A 25,352-nucleotide genomic window follows, 5' to 3' on the forward strand; every position below is an offset into this window, starting at 1 on the left:
TTCTTTGAGTTGTGTTTTGAGAATTGCAGCAACTCTTCCATAGTGTTGAGGCCAAGATGTTGTTATTGCAGGGTGATTTGTTCTCCTGGCACTACATCCTCATGGAAAAACTGCAAAATGAGCATTCCTGTTTTCCAGCCCAGGATCTCAAGTCACTGCTTCATGGCTGGACTTGGTGGACTCGCCTTGTTCATGCTGGAGCTCTCTGGCTGACAGTAAAACTTCAAACAAAACTATTTCCATTGCCTCTCATCACCTCTCCTTGGCTTTTTGAGTCACAGCACACAGTGCTTTCAGCACACAGGAACATCCTTGCCTTGTGTCATGGGTGTTTTGGAGACCAATGGCTGGTGATGTCAGAAGCAGGTTGATGACTCCATCTGAGGAGTGGCAAAAGGTGTAAATAAGCAGCTACTTCTGGAACCTGAAGTAGTTCTATTGAGATTGTGGGCTTGGAAAGTTGCACACCAGCCCCAGGAAAGTGCTCTGGGCTTGGGGGTGTCAGAAATGGCTTTGGTTAGAAGGTTGGAGACACAGGTGAGGCAGCTGCATGCAGAGCAGCAGCCAACTGTCCATCTTGTTCCAGTTAGAGGGACCACAGGGATTGTCTACTGCAGTCTCCTGATCAGAGCACAGGCACTGGTGGGGTCTGGGTGTTGGTGGTTTGGTCTCCCAGGATCCAGCTGGACTGAGCTCCTTTCACCCCTCAGAGTTTCCCTGTTTCTGAGGGTAGGTGCTTAGGGATCTCTGGTACCCAAGATGAGCTTGGGTGGGTTGGGTGCAGCAGGCAGCAAACCCAAGTTGTCAGTGTGGGACTTTCCTGACCCAGCAAGGTCTGACTGCTCAGTAACACAGAAACTTTTGCATTGCCCTTGAGTTGGAGCTGTGAAGGACAAGCTGGAGCTACATCCCTGCACCAGTTGCTTTGACCTTGAGGAGCAGAGTAGCTCCTGGAGTAGTACCAGGACATGTCAGTCCAGGTGGAGTGGATTGCAGGGCAGAGAGGAGAAGTGTGTGGCCCTGGATCAGATCATTCTGTTTCAGTAAAGTCTTTCCCAAAGAACATTTCATGGTGAGCACCAAAGACTTGGTGATTTACAGTGACAGTGTCATTTACAGTGTTTTCATTGTTGCAACCAGAAGTCATTTTGACGTGAAATACCTCAAATTAACCTGCAACATTTTGAAGGCTTAGGTTTAGAAATAGAACCCAAAAAACCCTGTGTGCTGATCCCTCTGCTGTGCACATCACACACAGTCCTCCTTCTATATCTGGAGCTTACGTTTAAAACCCACATGGATCTGATTATAGATCCTGCAGTATGTTCTGCTGGTGGCAGCGAGAGGATTTTTCTTTTAACTCTTGGTGTCTCTCAAGCCCAAGAGAAGAAAACTCAGCCATAACGTGGAAAAGAATAGAGAATTAATCAAATCCCCCAACATTAGCAGGGTTGCAGTTGGAAACCCATCAACACCTTGTAGTCAGCCATCCCACAGAACTGTACTTCAGAGAGAAAGCAAGCAGCATCAGTTAGAAATAGACTCCCACCTTCTGCTCAAACTCCTACCAGAAGCAGCAGAGCATCGAGGCAGAGGAGCTGTGCTGGAGCACACAGAATGTCAGGGAGGGGAGGGAGGAACCAAAAAGTCTAAAATTAATACCAGAGATGAGGCAAAGGCAGGTCCTGCACTTGGAACTATTTTTGGATTGAAGGTGTCTGCTAACCCAGCCCTACTTTTGGAATTACCAGAGCACATATTGTCAGGGAAAGAGCTGTCAGGTTTTACTTCTACCCACCTGTAGTACTGGAAATGAGGATCATTTTGGTTTTGCACAAAGCCCCTTGCTGGTAGGATCAGTCCTGGCCAGAAAGAAAGCCCTGAGGTATCATTATTCTTGGAGAACAGGTGAACATATTCATACACTGCTTTCCATTGAAGTTACCCTGGTTTCAGAGATTACAGGGTAACGTGGGGTGTTAAATGAAGTCCCTCCCTCTGCATTGTGCTGCTCTTTACTTGTTGAGACAGAGAAAAGGCACACATCATGCAGTGACTGGCAGTGATCTGGTGGTGCCTCCAGCTCCATCCCTGGCTTGCTCTCTTGTAGCCATGGTGGGACAAGTCAAGGGCAGGTTCCAGGAGGTCTTGTCAGGACAGCACATACCTGAAGACCTGGAGTTTCTCAGGACACTGCCTCCCCACTCAGACACACGGAGTCTTGCAGCCTGTGGCTTTTGCAGTAAGGAATCTGTGGGAGGCCCAGGGGAAGTGGCAAGGGTTTCGTGTGACACGACTCTCCATTTCTGTGCAGCAAGACCTTGACCCTCAGTCACACTGATTGCCTGTGGATTATTTCCTGTTTATCGTGGTTCTCCCCCTGTTTCACTGCAACTTGCAGAAATAATTGTCCCAGTCACCTCCTTTCCATAACCTTAGGAGATCTTTCAGGGAAGAGTTGACCTTTGAAGTGAACTAAAACAACAAGCAAGAGCTAGAACTGAACTGATCCAACCCATTTCCTTTGCTCGTTTCGTGAGGTACATTTGGCATTCCAGGCACTGAAATACCCACTTTGATCACCAAATCACTTTGATACCCGGCAGAACGGCCTCTCTCTGGATAGGAAAGAGGCTCCGTGGAGATTGTGGCTCCTTCCCTTCACGGCTTTTCTCTCTCCTGCAGCTCTGACAGCAGCAGCTGGGCGTGGGAAGCTGGAGGTCTGCAGGCTCCTCCTGGAGCAGGGAGCTGCGGTGGCACAGCCCAACCGCCGCGGGGTGGTTCCGCTCTTCAGCGCCGTGAGACAGGGCCACTGGCAGGTGAGAGACTTCCTCCTGTTGATAGGATGGCCTCAAGGTCAGCCCATCCCTTTTGTCTTACTGAAAGAGGGGTGGAGAAGACAAAGCCCAACTCCTCCGGGCAATGATCAGAGTGAGAAGAAGTGATATTGATGCTTCAAACACCCAGAGCTCTGGAAGGGAAGACCTTCGGTGTCTTAGGGAAGGCCTCCGGTGTCTTGGGGAAGCAGATGGGATGTTCTTAACTCAAAAGGTTCCTGTCCTTATGCCTCTGTTGCTTCTCCTGTGCCCTGATGTTGCAGCAGTTATCCCAGGGGACACACCATGCCTTGTGGGGGTGAGGTTCCCAATTCAGGGGACTGCTGCTCTGGGGTTTCTTCTCAGCTGGGTCTTGACATACAACTCATGTTCTCAGCTGGGTTCTCTACATGTGACATGGGTCTCTTCATACAACATGTGTTCCCAGCCAGGTCTCTCCATACAATGTTTTCCTAGGTGGTTCTCTCCATACAATGTGTGTTCCCAGCTGGGTCACCCCACACAACCTGTGCTCTTGCTTTGTGTGTTGCAGATTGTAGATCTCTTGCTGACACACGGTGCTGATGTGAACATGGCAGACAAGCAGGGGAGGACACCGCTGATGATGGCTGCATCTGAGGGACATCTGGGCACAGTGGAGTTCCTACTTGCACAAGGTTAGAGCACGTGCTTGGAAATGTGTTGGAGATGGGCCAGGGAGCACTGTGTCTCACACAGGTGGAGTTGGTAATGTCAGGGTGTGGGGATTGTAACCCCAGTGTTGGATCAGGTGGTGGGAGAGGTTCTCAGCACCATACCCAGCTTTTTGGAGAACAGGATACTTGTAGCTGTTTATTTTGTTGTTTGTGTTTGGTGCTCACAGCCTCCAAACCACACGCTTGAGTTTAGCATCCTGCAGGTGCTTTGAGCACTGAGTTAAGAATAACCCCTTGAACCATGCTTGGAGCTTGTCCCTTAGACAAAAAAAAAATCAACAAGTGAGGTAACTGAACCATCAACATCACCATGGGAGAGGCAGACAAGGCTCAACCACAGGACCAGAACCTGGGACATGTTTAACACTTCCATTTTCAGTGCTAGGATTTTTGACCACACTTTTGACACCAACAGAAGGGTAAGACCCCAACACAGGCAAGGATTTGGTGTGTTCATTGAAACTAAACCAGGAGTGTTTTGAAGAACATGTCTCAGTTTTACTCATTCCTGCTGTACATGTTTGAGGTGAGTCAGAACATCTTGCTGCCTGCAGCCTGGGTGAACACAGTTCTGATTTCTACAGTTCCTGAAATAATACTTCTTTTTTTCCTTTTTTTCTTTTGACAAATAGCCAATGTTTGTTTGATTTGTTTGGATGATTTTCCTTTATTTCTTTTTTTGTTGTTGTTAGTAATAGCATTTAATTCTTGTGTTGTTATTTGATATTTTTATTCCAGGTAAGATCCCTCTTTGGGAAGGGATATTTTCTTCATATCGTAAGTGACTGTGTCTGACCTCAGCCAAAATGTGAGACACTTGAATATTTTACATAGCAGTTGTAAGAACATTTTTTTCACTGTAAAATTGCCAGGCTTCCCAGAAAAAGTTTCTCATTGCCTGTCTGGCTATCCTGAGCCCACAGGCCAGCAGGATCTTTGCAATTTGGTACTGTAACCCATAGGCATGTGACAAAGATCCATTTGAGGCATGAGTTTCTTATGAATTAATTCAATTGATTCTTTTCTGATGTGCTGTTTTTTTAAAAAATTCAAATTGACATTCTCCTTGTTTGAGTTGTATCAAGGCCCTTTTTGCAGTTTAACTGAATCTGTTTTAAAGACTTAAAATGAGAGATTTTTTTTTTTTTTTTGATTGGGTTTTTTTGTTGTTTTTGCCAGACTTGAGAGCTCTGCCTGTCACTTAAGACTGATTCAGTAAAGAATGAAAATACCAAATAATCTGATCTTGGCTTTGGGATCACCAGCACATGCACGTAGTGTTTCCCTGGCTTTTTTGACACTGAGAGTGTAACAAGTCAAAAATACAAAAATCTTTTTTACTTTCAAAGTAAAAATCTTCTCAGTGGCTTAATAAATGCCACAAAATGTGCTGTAACACATGGTTCTGAAAAGTTAGCTCAAGCCTGGGCAGAGTACAGTGATACATGGTATATTTTAATTAAAATGGCTTTGACAATCCTGTTTAATGTTTCATTAAAATCAAAGTGTGTGAATCATAAGCCATGAGCATTAATTAGTGTGTTGCAAAGGAAATCTCATTTGACTGTACTTGATTATCACAGTCAGCATTTGTAAACACTTTTTATTAACAGAGTTGCAGGCATCGATCAATTTGAAACCCCAGTTTTTAGAGTTCATTGCTGCTCTCACTTAACACTCAGGAGTAACAGATGTGTAAACAGGCAGCTAAACTCTCCAGGGAGCAGCTCTGCTGAAGCTGAGGTTCACATGGATCTGGGTTACACAAAGCAAAATCATTCTTGTTGCTCATTCCCTTTGGACTCCTTGGTTCTGAATCTCCCTGCGAGAAGGGGATCCATGCGGGGGCTGCTCCTTGCTGTCAGTCTTTTGTCTTTGACACATGACATTGGTCTTGTCCCCACAAGGATGGCCCTGAAGCCAGTCTGGGAGCTCTGGATGGAGGTTTCTGAATGTTTCTTGAGCAAATGAATACATGTTGTGTTCCTCCACAAAAAGTTGTGCAAGCTGGAAGACCTATGGTGTGAGGGTGCTGAGCCCAGGATGCCCAGAGAAGCTGTGGCTGCCCCATCCCTGGCAGTGTTGAAGGTTGGATGGGGCTTGGAGCAACCTGGGCTGGTGGGAGGTGTCCCTGCCCGTGGCAAGGGTGGCACTGGATGAGCTTTAAGGTCCCTCCAACCCAAACCAGTCTGGGATTTCATGACCTGTCAGTTTGCTGTCACCTGTGTGCTCCCCACGCTCAGCTGGATGAATTCCCATTCCCCCCCTGCTTGCTGAGAGTTTTGGAGCCAGCGAAGATCTCATGCTGGGTGGTTCAGAGTTTACCTACATGAGGAAAATCCTGCAGCAACAATTCATCCCAGCCTGCTGGCAGGAGCATCCTGCAGGTAGCAGCAGTTCCTCGAAGGAGCAGAGCTGGGACAGATCTCACGCATGCTCCAGAGCCAGAGCCAGAGCCCTGCCTGTGCCATGGCAACAGGAGTTGTCCCTGTGCCACGAAGAGGAGTGTTCACTTCATGCTGCTGCTCACATCTCCTGCATATCCATATGCTGTGTGAAGCAATGCTGACCTGTTGGTGTGGCAGAAGGATTTCTTCATCCAAGAAAATGTCAAGTCCCTTTCTCCCTGGCTTGCAGTCAGCAGTTTATCCCACAACCGTTGTATTTATATTGGGTAAAGTTCAGGGAGAAATATTGCTGGAAATTGTGTCAAGTTGGGTAAGGGCAGGGGAGCGAAGAGGGAAAAAATACATGGGGTTTTTTTTTTTGAAGAACTGAGCTGAATCCACTTGGTTCCCCTTGGTACACCATCACCTTCTGGAGCAGCAAGATGATCTTCATTTCATCTCTGACTGGCACAGGCTGGAATGCATTTTGATTAAAAAAAAAAAAAAAGGAAGAAAACAAACAAAACTAACAAACAGTTTATAAGGAAGATTGATGTCTCAGATGAGGGATGTCATATCCACCCTGCTGCTCAGAAGATGTTTGCCAGAAAAGCCTACAGAGCTAGGTGCAAAAAAGTTGACAGCTTGGTGGGAATAAACTCATTTGCCACGGTTCCTGTTGGTGGATTTGAAGTTGCCCTGGAGGGTGGGACCTGTGGTGAGAGAAATGGTAATGAAGTAATTAATAATTATGGACATAGCTCTCGGAAAACAAGCTGTTGTGTCATCACTAAGTAGATGGTTTGTTGTTATCACAGTGCTCAGCACCAGAGAGCCCCAAATGAACTGATGCTTGTTCTTTCAGGTGCCTCCATTGCCCTAATGGACAAAGAGGGTTTGACAGCCCTCAGCTGGGCTTGTCTGAAGGGACATCTCCCCGTGGTGCGTTCCCTGGTGGAGAACGGGGCTGCCACTGACCACGCGGATAAGAACGGACGCACCCCGCTGGACCTGGCAGCTTTTTATGGAGATGCAGAGGTGGTAAGTGCCATAACAGGTGGAGAAGAAGACAGCCAATTGATGTAAAAGCCTTCAAATAGTACAGTTCAGCTTTAGGTAGCAATAAGCATATAGAGTCCTGGCCTTCCATATGTGTAGGTGCTTCCCTAGAGGACAACACGAGACCGCTGGGCCCTCGGACCCTACAGAGGTGGCTTTAGCCCAAGCAGTGGTGCAGAACATCACCAGCATCACAAAAAACTCTTGCCCAGGAGCAGAACTGAGTGTTGGGTTTCTCGTTGCAGGTTCAGTTTCTGGTAGACCATGGGGCCATGATTGAACACGTGGACTACAGCGGGATGCGTCCCCTCGACCGGGCGGTGGGGTGCCGCAACACCTCCGTCGTTGTCACCCTCCTGAAGAAAGGAGCCAAGATAGGTAGGGACGAGGGAACAATCCACCACTGCTCTCTGCTTAGGCAGGACTCCAAGCAGCTGGGCTGGCTTCCTAGAAATTATAACCATATTGCAGAGGGAGCCTCAGCCCCAGCAGCTGCCGGGTACTCCGAAAGCAGCCAGCGAGTCACTCCTGCCTTGTTCTCTTTGATAAAAAAAAACGGGGAAATTTGGATTTTTTGGATGATTTTTCGATTACTTTTTTTTTTATCATTATTTTTTGTCGTATTACTTAGCAAAGTTAATCAATAAACAACTGTTTCTTTGGCAAGGTCTTTCCTCTGGTAATGCTTTTTCTATCTTTACTAGTCTTGAGTCGACAAACGTACTCTGTCCGTGCCTTGCTGTGAGCTGCCGCGTTCACTCGCTCTGTGTGTGCTTCCAGACCTTAGTGCTGCCCGCACCGCGCCGCACAGCCGCTCACCTTACGTTTTCCTGGCAAAGGGGATTTTGCTGGTGCATTGGCTTCCTTGCTGCCTGCCTCTCACAGCTGCTTTTTTTTTTTTTTCCTTTTCTTTGTTTTGTTTTTTTTTTTGTTTTGTTTCGTTTTTCACCTTCATCCATTTTTTTCCCCCCTCTCTCCTACAACTTTTTGTTTTCTCCTTTCTTTGAAGGTTGTCAGACGTTACCGAGTCGCCCACGAGGTATATCTCATTGCTGTCAGCATCAGCTTCGATCTGATAGCTTTGTCAGCCTTGCTTTCTCCTGTTTGATTTAGCCTGCATGCATCCCCAACACCTCTAATCTTTTAATTTACCTCACCTTCAAATAGTTTTTTTAATAACTGTTGCAGAGAATAACTTGAACTCAAAAACTAACAGCCTTCGCCCAAAATGTACTCAATCTACTTATAGAATATGGTTGACTTATTCTTCACCCACACTAATGAGTTGTCCCCAGATTTTTGTGTCCCCCCCTTCCCTCCCAGTATTGTTAGACCTTGAAATCAGGGCTGGGTCTGAGCCCCCCTGCCCACAGCGGACCCTTCGGCACCAGCAGCACTTAGACACCACCTTTCCCTGATCCTATTTTCCACCTTAATGGATTTTCTGCTCCCTTATTTCTCATCTTGTGAAGCTGGAAATCACAATCCACTTAAAGACAAAGCGCCCATCGACCCTTGAACTGCAGATTTCCTAGAATGCTTCCAGAGATTTTAATTTAGAAATGCATTTATATAACCACTCTTTTGATTTTGTTTTTGGTTTTGTTTTTTTTCAACCTGTTTTATTTCTCGACCACTCCGTTTCCCCCCCAGCCCAGCTGGTTCCACAATCAGCACTGCCCTCTTGTGGGAATGGCTCCCACCATTTCCCAGCCCCTCCTGGTGGTGATGGTTAGTGGTAGCTTTAAAGACTGCAAAGGAAAACCAGTGCACTGGGGATGACATTCATTTCAGTGCGAGAGGAATTGTCAGCTCACTCATTTGGAGCCTTTGACTATGCCAAGTTGTTCTCTCCAGCAGAAATTCCCACCCCAGGATATATTTTTTCCACCCAGCTTCCTACCACCCCTTGCATTGTATGAGTTTTTTACCCATCATGCATCCTGTACACTACAGGTCCAGCAACATGGGCGATGGCAACCTCCAAACCAGACATCATGATCATCCTGTTGAGCAAGCTGATGGAGGAGGGAGACATGTTTTATAAGGTGAGAAGGGGGTGGGTTTGGAAAAACTGAACAGATTTGCAAAAATCTGATTAGCAGAAATTGAACAGACCTTGCAGCAGAACTTTGCTTGAGGTTTTGAGTGAGCAATGCTGCTGCCTTAATCCATGAGAAGTAAATCTCCTGCTTGCAGCATTCCTGGGGTTGCAAACTCTTGGTTTTGGTTAGTGGGGCTTGGGAAGGGGAGGGGATGGGGATTGGCTGCCCAAATCTGTAATGAAGCTGAAGCAGAGCCAAGACTCTCTGCATTCTGGATTGGAGCCAGCACTTCATTTCCTCTGTGGAAACACCAGAACCCAAGTGTTTGAGGTCGATTTGGAGTGCTGATGTCATTGCATCAGATCTGGCACTGTTGTCAGTACCTGGTGGGCTCACTGCTGTGGAATGAGGCAACAAGAGATAGCATAGCCCCAGACAACTCCTGGAAGAAAGTTTTTTGCAATGCAAAGAGCTCATTCAGGACACAGATGTCTCTGTCGTGTTAGCCCATGGAGGATGTTCCACCATTAGAATCAGGGAGTCTTTTTTGCTGGGTGTTTATTTGAAGCCCATCTTTAAAACCTGGAGATTTGCACACACACACACAAAATGTGCAAGTGCAACAATGATTCACTGTTAGGCTCTAAGGGTGAAGCAGAAAATATGTAAAGCTGGCATTGTAACTGGAGTTATCTGCCAGAGATATGTGATCCAGCTGAGAAACCTGAGTCTACGAGCTTTTAAAGCTCACTATTTGTAGCTGCAGAATTTCTGTCTGGGTCAGCATGAATCACATGGGTCCTAGATCCCATTCTGCCTTCTTTCTTTCACCCTAGTGTCCATGGCTGCCCCCCTCCAGGGCACAGATCATCCTGTCCCAAAAATAGGTGTCCAAATTAACAAAGATGAGTCACCCTTTGAAGATGACTGTTATGTCCTAATATCTATAAAAGGAACCCAGCTGACAGGCTTAGATGTAGACACCTAATTTTTAGACATCTAAAGTCTAGGGAGATAAATCCCAGTCTGTCCAATTTCAGTGCCATAAGGTTTATCTTTGCTATTGCAGAGGCCTCTCTGAGCCCTGGAAGCTCCACCCAAGCTCTCTCACTGTGTGTTCTTTACCCTCCCTGCTGTTTATTGAGCTTTTTGTGTAGGGCATTCTCCAGAAATGGGTTAGTGATCACCCAACTGAAAAGACCATCAACCCAGCAAGCAGATGGAGTTGTATTGAGTTATAACACAATTTCTGCTCTTACCCACTGCACTGTGATGACTCTGCATGAAGTGGGAGAGCTCAGCTTGCACAAGACATCTGCATTTCCAGCCCAAATGCTCCCTTGATCAAATGTTCTGGCTTTTGTTTCTAGAAAGGAACTGACTAGTGAAGTTGTGTTGCCTTCACCATCCCAAACATTCGTGGGGCTGGTGAGTGAGTTCTCTGCAGTGAAGTCAACCCAAGGGTGTGTTTTGACATGTTTGTTCCTTCTACCAGAAAGGTAAAGTGAAAGAGGCTGCCCAGCGCTACCAGTATGCTCTGAAAAAATTCCCCAGGGAAGGGTTTGGAGAAGACCTGAAAACTTTCCGGGAGCTGAAGGTCTCTCTCCTCCTCAACCTCTCCCGATGTCGAAGGAAAATGAATGTAAGTCTCCCCCCTTCCATGGCCTTAAGTGCAAGCTGCCAACTTTCTGCCCCTGTAACCATGCTTTCACCTCTGAGATCTCTCCTCTCTCTAACCTGGTTGTCCTTCACAGAGCACTGACATTTTATGATTCCAAAGAAGTAATGATATAATATTCCTTCCTGATGATTAAAAATTCATTGCTGTGTTTATAGCTTTTTGAATTTTTTATTACTCCCTGTTTGATGATGATGTGAGTTGGGGGTGGAGGCACTTTCCAGATTTCTAGGGCAGTGGTGAGGGAGGAGCCAGGAGATGTGCTCCTTTGAATGCTAATTAATTTAAAATGAAAGAGCATATGCTTAGGGGGCTAACACTTCCCCAGGGCAGTGACTCATCCAGAAACACCCCCACATACTCCCTCTGCTCCCAGATCACTGTCACTCTTCCTGCTCCAGTCCAGGAGCAGTGCCACCTCCCCTTTGCTCTGCAGTCGGGGACTTCCACCTCTGCCACTGAAATCCCTCAAAAACTTGACATGAAGGCCATGAAGGGATTCTTGTGACACCTTCATTTCTTTAAGCTGTGAGAAAGGTGGAAAGCCAGGGAAGGAAAATCTTCAGGCTGGTGATCAAGCAGCACAGTTTGTAGAAAAAGTGTGAACCTCCTCTTTAAACAAGCCAGCCCCCAGCTAACCCTGAGCTTTAAGGACAAGATTTTTGGCTTAGTGTTAACAGGAGAATCCCAGGTTTTGTGATAGAAAATTTCAGAGGGTTGTAATTGCTCCTGCAGTTTTTACACCTCAAAATGAGATCACAGAGGTCCTTACCTCTTGACTGCTTTCCCAGTCTAGTCCTTTAGACAGAATCTCTTCAGTAACTTCTACTGAAGGTACAAACAAATGTATTCACTGCCCCAGGCAGGGTATCCTGATAGCAAGCTCCAGTGTGGAGACCTTAAAGGAGATTAATCCCATCCTGTATTTTGCTAAGGTCCAACCTTACCTGCTCAGCCTTGTCCAGGGCACCATCATGTGCTCATAAGCTTCGTTTCTAAAGATGGGAGTTTGGTTATTGAGGTTTTGGACAGATCAGGAGTACTTTGGTGCTTCCTCCCCGAGCTGCTCAGGTATTGTGTCATCTCTTCCTTCATGTTCAGTTTTATTCAGCCCCTCTGAAGTCTGTCAGTGTGTTGCAGAGTGGGAAGCAGAGGGCGTGGGAAAGGTTTCCTATTGCTTTCAATGGCAGGAAAAAAAATCCTTTATGAGATTACATTCCAGCCTCTGCAAAACCAGATGTTTCCTCAAGACTGTAGGTTGTTGGACAGGGATTGCATGCACTTGTTGTAGGGACAATCAATGAGAATGGAGCCAGGGGCACAGTGGCCTCCATGGGTGCTGACAGCATCTGTTACTATGCCAGGGCTTGGAGTCTCTGGACATGCCATTGTAGCTCTCTGGCTGTAAATTATTGAATCCATGTGAAACATTCAGGTAACATCAGGTTTTCCCAGTTTTACATACCAAAAGAACTGTCCATATTATGTTTGTTTTCTTCCCAAACTGTATACATTTTTATTTCTGTGCCTGATCTCTTATCTACTCACCTATTGTAATGACAGGATTTTGGAATGGCAGAGGAATTTGCTACTAAAGCCCTGGAGCTGAAACCGAAATCTTACGAAGCTTACTATGCAAGAGCAAGGGCCAAACGCAGCAGCAGGTGAGGAGAGAGAAGTGTGAGGGGCTGGGGTCCTCCTGCCTGGCCCCCCAGTGTAGGCAGCCACCTGGGATGAAATGGGAAATAAACATTCACCAACAAGGGACACCCTCCCTCATTTCTGGAGACAGAGGGATGCAAATGTTTTGAGAGGTTCATCTTAGCTGAGCTTTTGTCTCATAAGATGACAGAATCTCAGACAGGTTTAAATTGGAAGGGCCCTAAAGACCATCCAGTCCCAGGAACCTTTTCCTTCCTCCATCTGGTCTTCACTGGCCTGTGCAAAAACTTCACCTGGTGTTGGGGAGTTTGTTGGTGTCATCATCCCCCCTGAGGTACTGACCATGTTTGAAGAGATGGTTCTGCTCAAAAGTAAAGTGTCCCTGTAATTGACAACCCCCTTCCCAAATCCCCACCTCCCTTTTGCTCCTCACAGCCTGGCCTTTCCCTCGCAGAGGCTTCCCAGGCTCTGCTCCTTCCTTCCTTCTCCAGAGCTTTGTCAAATCCAGTGCAAAATTAGAGAGACAGCACTGACCTGGGGGAGCTCCAGACCCAGCCCTGACGCTGGGTGATTTTGGCATCAGGCAGGGGTTAAATTTTCACTGAAGGAAGAGCTTGCAACTCCACTTGTTCACAGCAGTGGAGAACAAGGAGCTCTGCTCTGCTCCTGGCCTTCAGTGCTTTGGTGTCCCCTTGGCTAAGGCAGGGACGAAGTGGTACCAGGAGGAGTAATAATGAGCCGGTACCACCACACTGCAGAGTACCCAAATGGGCCAGTCTGGGTTGTGCCATCTTAGAACTGGGTTCCCCTCTTCCCTGGGATGGCTGGCGGTGTTTTCCTTCAGTTTGGATAAAGTAGATCTAAGAGAGGCACTTAGAGCTGGGGACACGTAATGATCACACCTCCCTCTGGGACAGGGACAAACCACTTAAACCCCAGGAGCCTCCCCACAACAGCTCTGTTCAAATCCAGAGTAATTTCAGTTCTCATTTCTGTCTCTTTGTCAAGCAGGCAGTTTTCAGCAGCCCTGGAGGACCTGAATGAGGCCATCAAGCTGTGTCCCAACAACCGTGAGATCCAACGGCTGCTGCTGCGGGTGGAGGAGGAGTGCAGGCAGGTGCAGCAGCAGCAGCAGCAGCAACAGCAGCAGCAGCAGCAGCAGCAGCCACCGCCGCCGCTCCCGGTGGAGCCTGAGCCTGAAGCCCAGCATGAAGAGCTGTATTCTGTGCAAGACATCTTTGAGGAGGAATTCCTTGAGCAAGATGTTGAGAACGTTTCTATTGGCTTGCAGACAGAGTCCAGGCCAAACCAAGGGCTGCCCATCATCCAGAGCCCACCCCCCTCCCCAGCTCACAGGGACTCTGCCTATATTTCTGGCTCACCTCTTGGCTCTCATCAGGTCTTTGATTTCAGGTCCAATAGCTCCGTGGGTTCACCAACCAGGCAAGGGTACCAGTCCACGTCTCCTGCTCTGTCTCCGACGCACCAGAACTCGCATTACAGACCCAGTCCTCCCCACACCTCCCCTGCTCACCAGGGCTCCTCTTACCGCTTCAGCCCGCCTCCGGTCGGAAGCCAAGGGAAGGAATATCAAAGCCCACCACCTTCTCCTCTCCGTAGAGGTCCTCAGTATCGTGCCAGCCCCCCAGCAGAAAGCATGAGCATTTACAGGTCCCAGTCCGGTTCCCCGGTTCGTTATCAGCAAGAACCTAGTGGAGTCAGCCAGCTCCCTGGTAGACCAAAGTCTCCGTTGTCCAAGATGACACAGAGGTCTTTCCAGATGCCCCAGCTCCCCGTGGCCGTCCCGCAGCAGGGGCTGAGGCTGCAGCCAGCCAAGGCTCAGATCGTGAGGAGCAACCAGCCCAGCTCCGCCGTCCATTCCAGTACTGTAATCCCAACTGGTGCTTACAGCCAGGTTGCCCACTCCATGGCCACCAAGTACCAGTCGGCTTCAGGGGAAATGGGGGTCAGCCAGAGCAGGTTGGTCTACCAGGGCTCCATCGGGGGCATCGTGGGGGACAGCAGGCCGGTGCAGCACGTTCAGGCGAGCCTCAGCGCGGGAGCCATCTGTCAGCATGGAGGGCTGGCTAAAGAAGACCTTCCTCAGAGGCCGTCCTCGGCCTACCGGGGGGGTATGAGGTACAGCCAGACTCCTCAGATCGGGCGCAGTCAGTCCGCTTCCTACTACCCCGTCTGTCACTCGAAGCTTGACCTGGAGCGTTCGTCCCTTCCCGCCAGCCAGCTGGGCTCTCCAGACGTCTCTCACCTCATCCGAAGGCCCATCACGGTTAATCCCAGCGAAATCAAACCTCACCCCCCGACTCCCCGGCCTCTGCTCCATTCGCAGAGCGTCGGCCTCCGCTTCTCTCCCTCCAGCAATAGCATCTCCTCCACCTCCAACCTGACTCCCAATTTCCGCCCCTCCGCTTCGATCCAGCAGATGGAGATTCCTCTCAAGCCAGCTTACGACCGCTCCTGCGATGAACTTTCGCCGGTCTCCCCCACGCAGGGGGGTTATCCCAGCGAGCCAGCCCGTTCCCGGACCACCCCCTTCATGGGAATCATAGACAAAACGGCTCGGACTCAGCAGTACCCCCATCTCCATCAGCAGAACCGGACCTGGGCTGTGTCCTCAGTGGACTCTGTCATCAGTCCGACATCTCCTGGCAATCTGCCCCAGCCGGAATCCTTTAGCCCGCCTTCGTCAATCAGCAACATTGCCTTTTATAACAAAACCAACAATGCACAGAATGGCCATTTGCTAGAGGAAGACTATTACAGCCCCCATGGGATGCTGGCCAATGGGTCCCGGGGAGACCTCCTGGAGAGAGTCACCCAAGCCTCCTCATATCCCGACGTCAAGGTGGCAAGGACACTGCCTGTGGCACAGGCCTACCAGGACAACCTCTACAGGCAGCTCTCCAGGGACTCCAGGCAAGGGCAGACATCCCCAATCAAACCAAAGAGACCATTTGTGGAGTCTAATGTGTAAAAGACGCTTGTTGGAGTAAGACCCTCATGTTTTCAGCACACACTTCCAAGCTTGATTTCCATGCATATTATTATTTTTATTTCTCTTTGGTAGCTACATGACCAAGTTTCTCCGGTACTTTGTGTGGTGGTCAGACAACCATGCACGTGCTCCAGCCTTTCCGTTCCCCAGCCGACCGTCAAGCCAACATCAGCCAAGCCAGTACCGTTTGCCCAATTCCAGCTCCATTCCCAACCAGGATATCTTAGCACGTGGTGCAGGGTGGTGCAGAAATATCCCCTACGCAGCGGGAGGTAATCGGCTCTTTTTCAAGAGACAGTTTGATTTAAATCGGTTTCTTTTTGTCTCGATGAGCTCTTACTCAGTTCTGATGGGAATTCCCAGTGGGAGCAGAGCAGGGAGCAGAGGAGCTTTGCCCAAGGCTGCATCAGCAGCTCCCCAGGCCAACTGGGTCTGTTGGCTCTTTGCCCCAAGGAGCAAATCCCCCGCAGCAAGCAGCACGAGGTGTTTCCATACCAAGTAGCCTATGCACAACAACAACAACCCCCATCCTGCTCTGTCGGGTTTAGAGCAGTTTAATCCCAATTGGATTCCTGTGGGATTTGATCGTGTCACTGGCCAGGAGGGGTGGGGATCACTCTGGGCTTTGCTCCTTCCCATGCTGCCTACCAGCTGCCCTGACCCTGATGTGCTCTGGGGCATTTTGCAAGCTTTGGGAAATTCAAGTTGCCCTTTTGTAGGTGTCTTAATCAGCTGAGGAGATTGGTCAGAAACCTCTCACGTGTGGACTGAGATTGCAACAAGTTCTGCTTCACACCTGTGGTTAGCAGGGACCACACCTCACACGCACCACCACGTTGTCACCATTTTGTGTTGGGGGTTTCATACTGGGGGGTTGTTTTTCTTTTATTTTTTTTTTTTTTTACTTGCAAGGTAATCATAGAATGGTTTGGATTGGAAGGCACCTTGAAGATCACCCAGTTCCAACCCCTCTGCATGGGCAGGGATACCTTCCACTAGATCAGGTTGCTCAAGGCCCCATCCAGCCTGGTCTGCAGCACTTCCAGGGAGGGACAAACCACAGCTGCTTTGGGCAACCTGTTCCAGTGTCTCATCACCCTCAAATTAAAGAATTTCTTCCTTATGTCTAACCTAAATCTCCTCTCTTCAAGTTTTAAACAATCCCCCCTTGTGCTCTCCCTCCACACCCATGTCAAAAGCCTTACCCCAGCTTTCTTGCAGCCCCTGCAGATACTGGAAGGTTGCTATAAGATCATCTCAGAGCCTCCTCTTCCAGGCTGAACAACCCCAACTTCCTCAGCCTCACTCACACCAACTCCTGGGAGCATTTTCCGTGCCGAGCAGGAGGAGCGGTGCCTCACGGTGTCACCAAAGGGCTGTGCCAACCCATGGCACCCCTCTTGAACCAAATCATGGGGGCCAACCTCCACTGGAACACATCCCCAGTGTGACAGCAGCTACACCCCTTGCCACCAGATCAGGATTTGGCCTTTTAGCAAACCCTGGCTTCGATGGGGCTTTCATCCTTTTGGCTTTTACTCCCTGTGTGGGGATCACATCTCGTTGCTGTCTCACTGCCTCATGTGCTTGGAGCAAGCTGGGATGTGCACACCTTGGGGATGATGGAGCCTTGTGTCTCATAGACACGTTGAGAGTGTTCAGGGAGGTGTTTCCTCCAAGGAGTTCAGTGATTTTTGTGCTCTTTTGAGCTATTTGGCCAAGCCAGTATTTGGATTGAGGTTTGCCTTTTCTTTCCCGAGGTGCTTCCCAGTGCTTTATTCTTTGCTTTGTGAAGTGGGGGGTGACTGGGGAACCCCTCAGCAGGGTGAGTTCCCCATGGCCATGGGAACACTCTGGCTCCATGCACCGTTTCTCTCCATGCAAAGGGTGTGTGATAGGTTTGGGTTTTTTTCCTTCCTCTCTTCTGGAATGTTCTGCTTTGTAAGGAATAACCCATTTCTTCTCCTCCACATCCACCTCAAGCTAGGACATGCAAATCTTTGGGGCTGGAGCAGCACCCGTGGCTTTTTTCAACACCTCCCATCCTCCAGCTTTCTAATAGAGTGAGTGGCTTTCTACCTTCTGTTGCTTCTTTGCTTTGAAAGGGAAAAGTAACCAAATTCAGCCCTGTCCCTGTTTCGGGATCCAGGAGCCAGTTCTCCCTACTGAGATGCCAATGGGATGGTCCCAGAGCAGCAGTGCAAGGGCTGCCCCTGCTTTGCTTTCACCACTCACTGCCCCAGTCCACATCATCCCTCACAGCACTTCTGTGTCGTAACTTTTGGGTTTATGAAGATGTTTTAAGGGAAAAAGAAAACGGTTCAAGCTTTTAACACAATCACCAAGCTGAAAGAAGGCTGAAATACTGTGACCTGCAGGGTGTTTGGGGGTTTTTTTGTTTTTTTTTTCACAAAACCACGTGTTACATTTTTCACAGGAGTCTTGCACTAATGGTTTTCCATCTGTTCTCTTTGTAAATGGGTGCACTTTACTGTTTGGATTTGTTACTACGATAAATACTGGATATTTAAGTGTGAGTAGTGTCTTCATTAGAAACTAGGGAAACAACTCTTGTCTCTTAGTGTATTTTTCAAGAAAAGAAAAAAAGAAATGAAGCAATGAATCATAATATTTATAGCACAAGAACTGACTCTTGTATATAGGCATCAACAGATGGAGTAATTTTTAAACACAAAATTCTTTGCAGTGGTTTTAAAGCACTTCCCCAGCAATTCTCTTTGGGACAGTAAAGGCAGGATGGCTGCTGTTGTCCCTGGGTGGGTCAGGAGCACACCTCTCCTTGGAAAAGCTGCTCTTTACAAAGTCCCCCATGTCCTCAAAGGCATGATTTGGATTTGGTGTGGACAAAAAGCAGAGGCTCTCTCGTGTCAGGCTGCCGTGCGTGGCCCTCTTGGGAAGCACCTGGCCTCCCTGTCCTATCATCTTAGATCTTGACCTGACAAGGCCAGGCACAGAGTTTCAGACAGGGTGTTGTGTTGTTTGTGCTGCCTGTTTAATTACTCTTTTTGTAATTAAGTTGTGGGGCTGTGCTGCCAGCCAGTGCCTGCATCCCCTCCCCTGCTGAGCCCCCCATCTTCTGAGCGAGTCGGGTTCTTGGGGGCACTGAGTGAACCAGGTTCTTGATGACATGGAAACATCCAGCTTTGGTTCTTGGGGTATGTTGGGTGGGTGATGCTGAAGCTGAACCCTGTGTTGAACCAACTTTCCCACCCGGTGTCTCCTCCTCTGCCCAAAGCCACTCCAAGAGTTGGCTGTCCCTCCACATCCCTCTGGGAGGATTCACCAGCTCTTGCTTTGTCTCCCAGGCTGGGAGGATGCTTTTGGCCCAGGGGAGGGGACCCCATCCTGGCAGGTGCCTCTACAGGGGTCCCCACCACTGGGGCAGCATTGTAGGGCCTTGGAAATAATCATTATTTGGCATCTGAAGTGCTCAGGAGAGGGTTTCACAAACAGATCCCTTGGAGATCCATCCCCAAAGGTGAAGGCACAGCCTGAGCCTCCTTCTCTGCGTCACTGCCTGGGCGGGTGCAGGTTGTGTGAGTTCATCTCTCTGTCTGTCCATCTGGCTTTGGTGCCCACAGATGGCTCCATCCAAGCACTGCACTATTTGGGTTGGGTTTTATGTTGGGTTTTTTTGTTTTGTTTTGTTTTGTTTTGTTTTTTTTCTTTGGTTGTTTTTTTTTCTTTCCTTTAACCTGGCTGTGAAGAAAAAAAGAAAACACTTGGCTGGTGTGAACATCCCTGTGCGCGCATGGCAGCCTCAGCCTCAGCCACGCGGGGATTAGGTCCAGAACCAGGGTGGCCACTCAATTTGGAGCCACCCAGTCCCCAAATCCAGGGGTTGCCATGTGGTCCAGGGTTCCCCAGGAGAAGTCTAGCTCCAACCCAAGTGCCAGCTCTGCCTTATCTAGAGAACAGCAAAGCCGGCGTGCCTGCCCGTCCTCCGCCTTCCTTGCAGAGAGGGTTCTGTGTTGAGCTCTGTGGTTGGGGGTGCTTTGCTTTAGTCTTGGGAGTTCAAGAGAACTTTTCCACTGGGATGAACGGTGTTTAACCCAAGGGCTTAGGGGAAGAGCTGGTGGACCCACTGGGAACTCTGCAGATCTCAATGCCTTCACCCCGTGCCGGTTGCTCGACGCGAAGTCTGGCGGGGGTTGCGTTGTTGGACACAAAGCACAAGGGTTGAAAGTTAACCTGCGTTTTTTTCAGATTCCGTGTGAATAATTGCTGGATTTTCATTCAATCAAACTCTTTTTTCTAATACAAACCACTAAGGGCTCAATTCTTTAGCAAGATGCATTCACGTCCAACTCCTTGACTATACAGCTGGATCTCACTGCAACTGCTACAGACCTACCCAAAAGAAAACACAACTATAGTGCCACCCTCACTGGGAAAGCTGATGGACACCAGCCCCCTCCTCTGTATCCTTTCCTCCTGCTCATTTTCTAGCTGTCACAGCACTGGGGAGTCAGCAGCCAGGTCCCTTCTGATGGGATCACATCCGATAGTGGCCAAACCAGGGGGCTGCTTTGCCCAAAGACTTTGTCCCTTTTGGGTCAGGCTGTGCGGGGACGGTGCTGGGGCTGCGGGGTGTTGGGGTGGTGCTGGGTGTGTGTGGGGGAAAGCCTCACACCCAGGGAGTTGGGTGACTCCCTGTGGGTCTGTGCACCAAGAGCAGCACTTGTGCTACGCCCAGTCCAGTTCGTGGCTACACCGAGAACCCAGAGACTGGGCTGGACTCTGCCAGTGCTGCTGCTGTCCTCCCCCTCCAGCCTTTTCTTTCCCATAGTGTTGCATTCAGCATTTTGTCTGCCTTCTGTCTTCACATCCTAGAGGATCTGAGTTTGGTACAAACCCCGTGCAGTACCCCCACACCTCCTGCTTTCTACAGTCCCCCCCTGGTTGCCATCCTCCGAGACACTTGCTGGGAAGATCTTTAAGACACTTAAATTTTCCTTTAGCTTTTCTATAATTCTGATGTAAAGGACTTTCTCTCTGTACAGTATATTATTCAATGCATGTTCTGTTCTCTCTACTGATATATTGAACACCACACAGTTGTGATATTGTGCAGTGGGAAGAGCAGCCCCTGCCGACAGCAGAGGCCTTTGCCTCTCATGTATAAGGAAAGAAGAAAACATATTTTTTCCTTTGCTGTATTTGCTTGAGCAGAGTTTTCTTGTCTGTACATGTGAGCTGTGAGATAGATGTGAAAAGTTCAAAAGAATGCATTTCCCCCTTCCCCCTTCCCTTCCCCCCTCCCCAATGTATACAGATTGTAATCTGTACAATGAAAACTGTATGTATGAAAAAAAAAATGTACTTATTTATAAATGGTTAACACTTGGAGATGGCATCTGGCCTGGTGTTTTTCCCCAGATGCCCCCCCTGCCCTCTCCATCCCCTCGGGCAGCTCCTCCCCTGGCCACCCACAGCGTGTGGGAGTTCAGGGGGACCCCAAAATAATGAGCTGGGGGAGCAGAGATGAGAAAAGGACAGGGTTAGCTGCAAACATTTATTATGTTGGGAACAGCCACTGAGCAGACACCACAGCACACGAAAGGAAAGAACATTTTGGACATGAAGACACTGAAGGTGCACGGAGCCCACGTCCCTCCCAGCCCCCGGGGAGCACTCTGGGGGGGGAGCAGCCAGGCTGGAGGGTGAGGGGCTGCCAGTGAGTGGGACCCCTCGGCCCCTCTGCATCAGGAACAGGAGTTGGGGTCCAGCAGAGAAACCTCAGCTACCACCCAGGGTCCCTCAGACAGGGCAGAGCCCGGGGACCCCCCTGTACTTGTTGCCCCAGCCCCTGCCTGTGTCACTGCTGTCCCCACGGGGCTGGGGCAGGTTCAGGGGGGGGTCACAGGGGGCTGTGCAGAGCAGAGCTGAGGAGGGGTAAGGCCAAGCAGGGCAGAGCCCAGCAGTCTCACACCAAGAACATCCTTCCCTGGTGCCCCTCACCTCCCCCAGCCGGGCTGAGCCCCAAAAGCAGCAGGGATGGGGTACACAGGGACATCCCACAGACCCCAGGAGGAGCCAGGGATGGGTCCTGGGGATGTCACTGGCTGCCACCGCCGGGGCTCTCACCCTCTGTCAGGGTCTTGAAGTCCATGGACAGAGCCAGTTCCTCAGCCAGGGGTGGGCGTTTCCAGTCGTCCCGTGTCAACATGTAGCCCACCACCAGCCCAAAGGCCACCAGCAGCACCCCCAGGGTGTTGGCCAGGACACCCTCAGGCACAAAGTGGCTGTAGGAGTCCCTGCAGGAGGGCAGAGGGGGATGCTCAAGCCTTGGGGTGCAGGTGACCTGTCCCTTCCTGCACCCCGAAGTGTTTTTATCCCCTTCCCAGAAGAAAGATGTCACAGGACCCAGCTCTGGGAAGTGACTCAGCAGCAGCAGCAGCACCAAAGGCCTCAGAGTGGGGACATTTAACAGCCACAGAGCCACGGCCTGAGCAGGGGACAGACTCTGCCCCATGGGTTGGAGCAGCCCTTTTGCTGCGGATCAAGGGGATTGGAGGGGGGCTACCAACCCACCCAGCTTGGCCACCCACCTGATGTTGAAGAGGAGCATCTCAGTGATACCCAGCAAGCAGACAGCGATGGAGAGGGTGAAGATGGTGATGCCAAAGAAGATGTGGTGGGGCTTGTACCGGCCACGCAGTGAGAAGGGGGCACCAGGGAGGAGGAAGAAACCACAGCCCAGGAGCCACTGCAGAGGGCACAGGGGGGTAACAGGGAGCTGTGGGGTCCCCTTCCCCCTCAGGGGCGGCCCGGAGGGTCCCCAACCCTCACCTGCAGGAGGTAGAGCACAAAGGTGGCCATCCCACACCAGCTGTGCAGGCTGTACATGTCGGGGATGCCCTTGGTCCGGTGGGACTCGAAGACGGCGACGATGCCTGGGGAGAGGATCCCATCCCATCACCACCAGGACCAGATCCAGCCCCTTCCCCCCACCCCAGCCCCCACGCTCACCCACGAGGGCAATGCCCAGAGCCAGGCCGTGGAGCAGAGCGTGCAGAACCTTGGTGGACCTCTTGGCTTCCTGCCTGAAGACCCGGTAAACCAGGAGAGCTGTGAAAAAGAGGGCAGGTGAGCACCCAGGGAGGTCCCCATGGGGCACCCGACATCTCCCAAAGGAGGATGCAGGCAGGATGAGGAGGAGTCGGTCCTGGAGCATCCTCCCAGGCTCATTCGTCACCATTTTGTCCCCATCCCTCCCAGCCTGGCTGCAGAGCCGAGGGGGGGGGGGTCAAAGGCTGCATCCGTGCCGGGGTGCTCATCCTGCTCACCGTCACCTTGGAGGAACACCATGCCCAGCACCATGCAGAGGGGGTGGACGTTAAACTGGAGGGTTCCGTGCCAGGCCACGCCGCCCCGGTACCGGCCCAACCAGGCTCCGGTGGTGGCCAACAGCGTCAGTCCCAGCACCTGCGACACGGCCACGAACGCCGAGAGCCCGGCGGGGCTGGTGGGTGGCAGAGGGGAGGTGCTGGGCTCCATGCTGGCCTGCGGGGACAGAGAGGAGGGGGCAGCCAAGCCACGATGGCCCCGCGTGGCTGCGGGGGCTCGGTCACCCCTGGTGCGGGGGTCCCGCTGCGGGCAGGGTTCGAAGGTGTCACCTCCGCCCGCACCTGCCACGAAACCGGACGCTTCCTGGTGCCGCCCCGGAGGTGGCTCCCGGCCCTGTTCTCCTGTCCCTGCTGTCGTGTTCCTTCCCCCTGCCTGCCTCCTCCTGCCCACACCCTGCCTGTACCATCCCACCCAGCCCCTCAACCACACCATCCCTGCCCCTCCACCTTTGTCTCTCCATCCTTGTCCCCCCTCTCCTTGTCCCTCCATTCCCATCCCTCCCACTCCATCCTCATCCCATGTCCCACATTCTCCCCATCCCCAGCTCACCCACCCCCAGAGCCCCACAACTTCCCCCCCCCCCAAACCCTGTTAGAGAAAAACTGGGACAACAAGAGGACACCACCCCCCCCATGACAAAAAGTGATGACCCTTGGGGACATGGGGCTTCCCAACCCCCCATGGTGGTGGTGGGGGACATGAGGACACACAGTGTTACCCACCCCCACCTACAGCCACACCACAGCTGCTCCCACCACCCACCTGCACCCTTGTCACGCTTCTTGCTGGGTTGTCCCTCGATGCGTCCTGATGTCCTGGGGATCAGAGCCACCTCCACCAGCACAGTCACCTCTCCTGCTTCCCTCTCAGCCAGGACCAGCAAGTCCCAGCCCTGGGGGCCAAGGTCCCACCTCTGCCCCAGCTCCTCCAGGGAGGAGCACCCAGCCCGCTGTGGCAGACAGAGCCAGGGTGCTGCCTGGACTAGGGAGGATGTGGGGGTGGGGGGGCCGGGGGCTGCATTAAGACCACGCACACACTTTATTCCCAGCCACCTTTATTGGATCAGCGGGATAAATGGGTTAAGGGAATTGGTTTATTCCATTAAGTTGGGCTGCAAAGGCCGCCTGCCCGCCTCTGCCTCACCGCCCGGGGCCATGGGACACTCCGAGGGATGGACACAGGGACCAGGCTGGGGTGGGTGCAATGAGAGGCACCAGCTCCTTCCTGCATCCCAACAGCCCCCCCCTAAAACCCTCCCTCCTGCAATGGGGTCGCTGGCTTCAATAGGGAGGGGGCCAAATGGGGGCCTCATCCTGCCCCATGGATCCCCCACCAGATGCAAGCACCTGCAGTCCCACAAGGGACCAACCTGGACCCCAACAGGGTGGAGGGACAGGGAATGACCCCCCCCCACCCCTCCCATGAGAACTGGCAGTGGGGCACAGGGAGCTGCCTGGGCCACTTGCCCATCACCTCCCAAATTCTCCTGTCTGCTGCTCCCAGCTCTTCCCCCCCTGGCAATGGGGACCCAGAGGTGGCCGAGTCCCTTCCTGAGCCGTCCTGTGGTGGGGCCCTGCCTGTCCCCCTCCCCCCCTGCATCTCATCTTCCCCAAGCACAGCCCAAGTCCCCCCCTCCCAGGGCAAAGCTTTTCCTCCCCTCTTTTAGAAGGGGGGGGGCTCCAGGGTTAAACCTTCCCCGTTGGGGTGGGGAGGGGGGGTGGTGTGTGCACCCCTCACCATGGCCTCTGTCTGAGACCCCCAAAATCCCCAGGGAGGGTCTCGTGTATGTTCTGCCTGGGGGCTACAGCCCCAGCTCAGAGTGATGGAGAGTGAAGCCCCCCCCCTCCTGTCCCCCCCCTAACCCTACCTGTGATGCTTCCTGCGCCAGCCCCAGCGGTGGCAGAGCCTGAGGAGGGACAGGGCCACCGCGTTGCCAAGGCAACGGAGCGATGGCAAAGCGAGGGGCGGGAGGGGCTGCAACCCCCCCCCTCCAGCATCGCTGCGGAGGGAGGGGGGCACTGAGGGCTGGGGAGGGGGGGAAGGGGCTGCAAAACTGAAAAAGGGGGGGGGGGGAGGTCACCATGAAGGAAGGGGGGGGCTGTGTGTTGTGGGGACAGTCCCGGGGGTGACTCACCGGCAGCTTCTGTGACACAAACACCTCCCCCTCCTCCCTAAATGTGTCAGGTCCCACCCACCCCCTTCAGCCCCTCCGCAACCACCTGAGCCCCCCCCCCCCCCCCCAACACCCCGGGACACCCCAGCCCAGGACCCCTAAACCTGGCTGGCTCAGCCCCGGGGCCCTGACCCCGCTACAGGGCACATTAATTAATGCTTGGGCAGTGCTAATGAGGGTCTGGCGTAATTAAATCCCCCCCACCACCCCCTGCACTTCATCAGCAGCATCCGGGGGAGGGGTTGGGAACCAGGACACACCCACCCCAGGGCTTGGTTTGTGGGTCAGGGGGTGACACCCCCAGGGACATCCCCCACTCCCCCCCACTCCCCCCCCACTGCCCCCCTACTCCCCCCCTACACCCACCCCTACACCCCCCCCTACTCCTCCCCCTGCTCCCCCCCCTACTCCCCCCCCTACTCCCCCCCTACT

General features: G+C 51.5%; 2 protein-coding genes across 12 annotated transcripts in view; one reads left to right on the plus strand and one right to left on the minus strand.

Moving 5' to 3' along the window:
* TANC2 (tetratricopeptide repeat, ankyrin repeat and coiled-coil containing 2) overlaps positions 1 to 20,746 on the plus strand; it is a 193,344-nt gene extending 172,598 nt beyond the window's left edge. For 8 of the 10 annotated variants that reach the window (XM_071728481.1, XM_071728485.1, XM_071728479.1 and 5 more), the window contains 9 exons: positions 2,686 to 2,819; positions 3,370 to 3,493; positions 6,785 to 6,960; positions 7,224 to 7,356; positions 7,988 to 8,017; positions 8,935 to 9,026; positions 10,519 to 10,665; positions 12,265 to 12,365; positions 13,375 to 20,746. In XM_071728481.1, coding sequence (XP_071584582.1) covers positions 2,686 to 2,819; positions 3,370 to 3,493; positions 6,785 to 6,960; positions 7,224 to 7,356; positions 7,988 to 8,017; positions 8,935 to 9,026; positions 10,519 to 10,665; positions 12,265 to 12,365; positions 13,375 to 15,355 — 2,918 coding nt within the window. In that variant the 3' untranslated portion in view covers positions 15,356 to 20,746. The remainder of the gene's footprint in view (positions 1 to 2,685; positions 2,820 to 3,369; positions 3,494 to 6,784; positions 6,961 to 7,223; positions 7,357 to 7,987; positions 8,018 to 8,934; positions 9,027 to 10,518; positions 10,666 to 12,264; positions 12,366 to 13,374) is intronic. The other 2 variants (XM_071728478.1, XM_071728486.1) reach the window with 1 other exon arrangement.
* On the minus strand, positions 17,150 to 24,677 carry CYB561 (cytochrome b561). Of its 2 annotated transcripts, none has more exons than XM_071728498.1 (7): positions 24,615 to 24,677; positions 23,510 to 23,639; positions 22,687 to 22,903; positions 22,370 to 22,468; positions 22,190 to 22,293; positions 21,949 to 22,106; positions 17,150 to 21,654 (listed from the first exon to the last, which is right to left on the minus strand). In XM_071728498.1, the coding sequence occupies exons 3-7, from the start codon at positions 22,895 to 22,897 to the stop codon at positions 21,456 to 21,458; spliced, it is 771 nt and encodes a 256-aa protein (XP_071584599.1). In that variant the 5' UTR covers positions 22,898 to 22,903; positions 23,510 to 23,639; positions 24,615 to 24,677; the 3' UTR covers positions 17,150 to 21,455. The 2 variants fall into 2 exon arrangements, with proteins under 2 accessions (XP_071584599.1, XP_071584601.1); XM_071728500.1 differs by having other exon boundaries at positions 23,510 to 23,562; positions 24,615 to 24,664.
* Positions 24,678 to 25,352: the final 675 nt, after the last annotated feature.

The sequence above is a fragment of the Heliangelus exortis genome, chromosome 29 (genome assembly GCF_036169615.1).
Source record: "Heliangelus exortis chromosome 29, bHelExo1.hap1, whole genome shotgun sequence".
Taxonomy (NCBI): Eukaryota; Metazoa; Chordata; class Aves; order Apodiformes; family Trochilidae; genus Heliangelus; species Heliangelus exortis.